The following is a 6,539-nucleotide window of genomic DNA, read 5'->3' as shown; positions in this document are numbered from 1 at the left end:
AGAATAACCTCAAATCAAGCAGATTTAGATGCTGCAAAAAATTAAGACTAATATCTCGTAGTTCTCAAGACACATGGATAGAAAATGAAAGAAGCAGCAAGGCCATTGTGTATAATTGCCTCCACCATGACTGCATAATGTAGACATGACCTAAATTACTATGTCAATAGCATGTCTTAGCTTACCAGGAAGCTGATGATGTCACGTATGTGGGAAAGGCAGAATCACAAAAGGGGCAGACAGCATGGAAACAGAAACGACCATGGTCACAGAGGTCAGGGCCTCAGCTTGGATAATCTCTGTTCTGCAAAGGAAATGACACGTGAGGTTCTGCCCAGAGGCAGCCAGTCTGAGATGTTCTGAGTGCATCAGAGGTATGTTATATGCTTTAGTTGGCAGAAAATAGATATGAATTTTTTTGGATGTGAAGAAACTGATTAGAAATTACTCTATCATCTATACTTGTGTGAACAGTTTAGGCAATTTTCAATTTATTTTACTGAATTGATGGTATGTGTAAGAGGAATCAGGGAAAAGTGGAATTTGTATTCAGTAATTTAATTTAATGATCTCTTCCCAGATCAGCAAAAATTGAATTTTAAATCACCAGGTTAAATAAAGAGAACCTTTCAATACTTAACTGAGGAGTTTCTGGTGCAAATTTTTCCTTTTACCCCAGGGATTAATATGACCTGCAAATCCAGAAGAAAAACCCATTAACCTGTGTAATACAAAGCAACAGGGTCACCTCCACTAGAATATTCAATTTAAAAGATATTTCAGAATTAAATCTGCAAATCCTTTAAACTCAGATAGCATATTGCAGTGTATGGAGTTTGTGTTTAAGACTGGTGATTTATGCAACTACTGTTGCATATAAAGCAGAAGTTCAGACCAGAAATTATTTCATTGGTGCCTTTACGTGGTATTAGAGCACTTCTAGGACTGTTAATTTATAAATTGCACATATATAAATACATCATTGTAAGTGACACAACATACATGAGGTGTAGACCACACAACTGGACTTGCAAAGATTGAGCTACGGTTAGAAATATGCTCTTCTGAAAAATGATTCTCTTTGACAGATATCTCTCCCTTCACTTTTCTCTCTAGTTACACTCAGCAGACTTGGTATAACACATAGACTTTATAGATACTTCTTTATGGTTAATATCTTTTGTGTCACTTTCTTCAGGTTCTTCCATCTAAGACGGGTGCTGTCTCCTCTTTAACTAGCAATGATGCGAGCTGACTTTGTGCAAAATGCTGCTCTCCATATTCACGGAGGAAGAATATAGATGCCCCAGCAACAAATAAAAGCGGCGATGGCTTTGCAGCCTGCAACCTCCAATCCATTCAAAGCAGCAAAAACCAGCAGTCATCTGAAGCAAGAAAGTTTCTCATTAATTTCTTCTGCAACTGAGTCTTTACCCTCTGCTGAGGGAGAAGCTGACAGTTAAAAGGATAAATGAGAAACAAGAAAACCAAGAGAGAAAAAAACCAACCTCCTTTTTCCACAAAATATACTAAATGTATGCAACTCAAGACAGATGTCTGCCAATGTTATGGTGATTAATGATGCCTTACACAGAGCAAACTCTGCCATGTGGAGCAAAATTCTGTAAATTACATTAAAAAGGGTTTTTTTATTAAAGTGATGGACATACTTACACACTTTTACATATTTGTAATAAAATAAATAATACTACATATTTATATTATATTTATATATTATATACTTATATGACATGTAATATATTAAATGTGTTAAATGTGTCATTGCCTGTGATATATCCTTATACATTGTGTATGTGTTACAAAATTCATATTTTCTTCCAGCTGGATATCTATGTGTTTCTGCAGAACGAGTACAGAAATTTGGGTCAGTATATGGTATTTTCTTAATGAATTAGTTATATCCTTGCTTTTAGGGTATAAATTGTTTAAAATAAGGTCCGTGTTCAGTTTTTCCATGTTGTGTAATTGCATACTTACAGACTTGCTTTAGGCTATGGACATTATTGTGTTTTTGTGTTTTTCCTTTAAAATACCAAAAAATTATATTTCTTTTCTGAACAGGTTCCACCCAGACCTTTCCTTTTCCCAAGAGCAGCACTCTTGACTCACACAGTATTTGAAAATTCTGGCCACTCTCCAACTGGTATGTTGAAAGGATTTTCTTATTACCGTCTGATCTGTGTTTCTTGACAAGATGTTTGGCACTGAGCACATAGTCAATAGTTTTCCAACACATAAGCTCTGTGGGATAGCTTCTCAATTTTATACAGAAGCTTTTCTGGATTCACACTTTTTCTTTTTTTCTATGGCTTAATGAATTTACAAGAGAATTCTGATGGAAATAAACAGTCCCCTACTGCCAAAAGTGCATATAAAACTTATGGCCATGCACCATAAAAATCAGCTTCCTACTTTAACAAAAAGTTTTAGATGATGGGGAAAATGGGCCTGAAGACAGCATGGAGCTTGGAGCAGGAAGATATTTTTCTGAAACAATATAATAATTTATTTTTAAATGACAAGATTTTTCTCTCTAGAATTATGAAAGTTGTACTTGGAAAGACATGATGCATTTTGGAATAGGCTTTTTATTTAGGATGTTTCTTCTGTGATTTGCTTTGATCTCAGCAAAACATGTGTGTGAGCATTGCTAGAGGGGGACCTTGTGTTTCAGTCCTATCAAAGCACATTCTTTGCAGAACATATTGGAAAAATCTAAGGAAGTAAAAAAGAGCCCTGTGCATGTCTGTCTCTCCTTCCAATAATGTTGTCCATCTTCAAGCCATGGGTGTCCATGCCACCTCTCTGAATCCATCACAAGTGTCAGTATCTGTCAGGACTTTGCTTTAGGGACAAAACCACAGGTATGGACTGCTTCCCAAGTCTAAGCTCAGCCTAGTTTAGATACCCCAGGAAATGACACCAAGCTAAGTTTGGAGCAAAGTAGAAGAGTTGTTGGACTACCCTTCTGTCATGGTTTTCTTTATTTTTTTTTCCTCACACGTGTCTCCATGTTAATATTACTTTATCAGTTCTTTCACTCTCAGGTCCCCTGATCCTCATACGGGTGACTGGATGCGTTGGTTGATGGCTTTCCATGCAGTGCTGTGCTGGCCAGCTTTATCAAGAAAGGACACATAGATGAAAAAGGAGATAGGGAGGAGAAGTGGAGTGTTTTTCTGAACCCCAGCAAATTGTCTCTCCAGCCAGACAGTTGCAGAGACTTTAAAAAACCAAGTTTATCTACAGAATTGATAAAGTATTGCAATTAGACTGAAAATTTACAGAGAAATATAGGTAATTTGCAATGTACCTATCTGACTCTGGCTTCTTCCCTTTGCTTTATGATGACTGAGTATCTAACAATCAGTTAGACACATTAAATCAGTTAGATACATCAAATGATCTATGTATCATTTTAGCTCCTAAAACAGTGACTCAGTTTATAATCAGGATCAAGTGCCTTCGGTTTGGAGATATCTTTCAAACCCCCATGTTTGGATTTGCAAAGACAACCAATATATGAGAGCTGTAGCAAACACTCAGGTAAAATTGATATTTTAGTTTTAAAAATTAAAAAAAAAAAAAAAAAGAAAGCAATGAAGCTTTGTGAAAACATCTGTGAACTTGCTTTCCCTCGTCTTCAGCTCTGGCTCCAGGGACTCCTTAGTGAGAATGACACCTAGCAGGGTGATTACTCATAGAAAGAGGGGCAACCTTGTAACTCTAGGGACATTATCATGTACTGCATGCATAAAACTGTTCACCCAGGTTAGCTCTGATGCCACTGGTTTACTGACCTGACTGCTCCCTGGGGATTTTCTTGCACTGCTATGTAGGAAAGCTATTTTCTTCTTCTAGAGGGAGCATTTGTCTCTGCTTGCACTCTATTTTCTTTGTCATTGGCAGTGAATGCATCAGCTACCACTTCTCCCTGGGCAACAGCAATGACTGCGACAACAACGGAAATCCAGTCCCCTCACAGTCCCTTCCTTTGCATTTGTTACACAAGATTTCATAATTCTCATCATGTGTGATCTTACTCAGCTTAGGTTTCTTTACAGATAGATGATTTAGCAGCGAGAAAGTTCAGAAGTCATGTATAGAATAAAACTTGACTAGACACCACTTTATTACAAGAAACAGGCAAAATAGAAATTAAAATCCACTTTAAAATAAATTTTATAGGATCTCTTCTCTTTTTTCCTGGGATTCTCTGGTGGGACAAGGGAAGCAGAACAATGTCTCCTGGTTAAGATACCTCATCCTTCAAGGTTTTCCCTACATCTCTTCAGATCCACGTGGTGCTAGGTAAATTGCTTGCAACTGAAATAGCCAGAAATAGTTTCACTGAAAGAAAGCTTAAAAGAGCTAACAAACCTAACAAAATTGGAGATTTAACTTGACTTAAGAATGCCCCTGAAGCACTTGAGCACACCGTATTCCAGGACCTCAGTTTATCCTCTTGCATTAAACTACACAGTTTCAGGTATAATTATGGAAATGGGAAAAGATCCCCGGGAGTTAATAATAGTTACTGAACCAAAGGCTCAGCTAGATTTGTTATTTTGGCCATGAGGTAAGCAGGCAGCTTTATTTAGAAGCAAACCTCAAAACACTTAAACTGTGCCACCCTAAATCAGAAAAGATGAGAGCATAATGTAATGGTGAATAAAAAAGGGAGTAAAACCACCTGTTTATTGTTCACAGCCAGGCAAGGAGAAGGTGCTAAAGTCTCTAACGCCTCCATGTTAATTATTTTCTTGAAAGCATCTCACTTACCCTCCCAATGCACAAGCGTATTGAAAAATAGATGCAGCAGAGGAACTGACTGCAAAACTCTTTGGGTCTCTGAGAAGAATTAGCTATCTTCCTCAGGAGAGTTATTCCTGTGGTGTAAATTTTGTCTAATTGAAAGAGATGGGTCTGGCAATCAAGTGATCTAAAAAACACTAATCTAGGACTTCCAAAACTTGTAACTCTACAATTGCCTCATGGGCTGGGAAATCCGGAGCTTGAAGATCCCTATAGTTCCCTGGGGGTGGACTTAACACTCAGCCTTAAGGACTTTACAGTTAAAAAGAAGAAATAGTTTTACTAGCAGTCTTGCTTCTACCTGTTTTTGCCTTGGAGAAGCTCTGGGTTCCCAAGGGAGTAGAAATTCTTGCTGTGAAGCCTCTTTCCCTGCTCCCTCCAAGCTAACATGTCACAAGATGATGTTTTTACTACAAATGAAGGTTTGCATAAGTGAAAATGTCTTAAAAAAAAAAAAAAAGAGGGAGTCCACCGTCAGTGGGGATTGTAGAAGCATGGGCTGTGTGCAGTTTTTACTGTGCAAAGAGAAGACTGTTCACAGTTGAGACTAAATTTCTTTGCATCATAAAGGCAAGTTATCCAAGAAGCTCTTTACCCTGCCAGCTTGCAGGGCCTGTGCCTGAGAGTGGCAGTGTGATATTGTAACACCATGCGATGCACACTTTTGGCGTTGCTAATGCAGCTAAAAATATTGCAGGAGAATAAACAAGCAGGGATCTGTACAAAGTTTGTGTGCCAATAGATGTCACTGTTGCATATTTTACATAGTTTTATAATTCTGGCAAATGTTATCCGACCTAACTGTGCTGGGAAAGGACTGTATATGTGTTCTATTTTGCTTCATAGACCCTTGTCTATGGTTTTTATATATAAGCCTGTCCATATGACAAAGAGCAAGTAAACTGGAGCATCTGCTGTCTAGTGCTTCATCACCTAGATTGTTAAAAATAAGTTTTATCTGTCACATACTGATTAAAGCAGACCTTTACCATTGATCTGTTTGAATTTGTAGGCCTGGCATTTGGCAATACCATCTGCAACAGAACTGATAATCAGACTTCACAGAGATAACAAAGGTGAAACAGAGGAGCCGCAGAGCTGCACATAGCGGCCTACAACCAGTTCAATATCTCCTCTGGCACCGAGATAGTATCTGCTCACGTGCTGTGTTGTTGTGGGCACATGTAACCAAGAGCAGGACTTGGCATGGCTTTTTGGCAACCCCTGCATCTGACTCATGCTCAGAGAGAAATACCAGAACACTTCTCTGTTAAAGCACCGGGAAAAGGCTCCTCTTCTGTGCTGGGCGCATCAGCTGGAGTCTTTGCTCTGCAGGGATGAGAATTTTTCAGTGGGTTTTATTCCCTCACCAGGGATTTGCTTTCCATTACTTGCCAGATCGTTCATCCTGACTATCTCCCTTCACACTGCAGCTCCCCCTCATGCTCCTGCACCTCTGGTTACGTAGCAGGGGAGTCACAGAAAATGTTACTATAATTAATGTGCCACTGCAGGATCCTGTCCTGCCTGTGCTCTCATTCTTGGCTAATGACTCATCCTCTCTTTTATTCCCCCTTACGGCAATCAACATGAATCAGTGCCTTACCCAAAATGGCAATGTTTTTATTAAGGACATTGAGCATATCCCTTGCTTGGAGATGCCAGGTAGAACACAAATGGTTTTGATCCTACCAGTGTAACCA

At 38.8% G+C, this 6,539-nt stretch overlaps 1 protein-coding gene across 1 annotated transcript in view; it reads right to left on the bottom strand.

Annotated features, from left to right (window-relative positions):
- Positions 1 to 614: 614 nt before the first annotated feature.
- The window catches only part of ABCB5 (ATP binding cassette subfamily B member 5), a 52,219-nt gene continuing 46,294 nt past the window's right edge, over positions 615 to 6,539 (bottom strand). Inside the window, exon 29 of the mRNA XM_075082999.1 lies at positions 615 to 692. Within this exon, the coding sequence (XP_074939100.1) occupies positions 630 to 692 (63 nt within the window). The 3' untranslated portion in view covers positions 615 to 629. The remainder of the gene's footprint in view (positions 693 to 6,539) is intronic.

The sequence above is a fragment of the Phalacrocorax aristotelis genome, chromosome 2, assembly GCF_949628215.1.
Source record: "Phalacrocorax aristotelis chromosome 2, bGulAri2.1, whole genome shotgun sequence".
Taxonomy (NCBI): domain Eukaryota; kingdom Metazoa; phylum Chordata; class Aves; order Suliformes; family Phalacrocoracidae; genus Phalacrocorax; species Phalacrocorax aristotelis.
The sequence above is the reverse complement of the archived record's forward strand: the minus strand, read 5'-3'. Positions and strand labels throughout refer to the sequence as shown.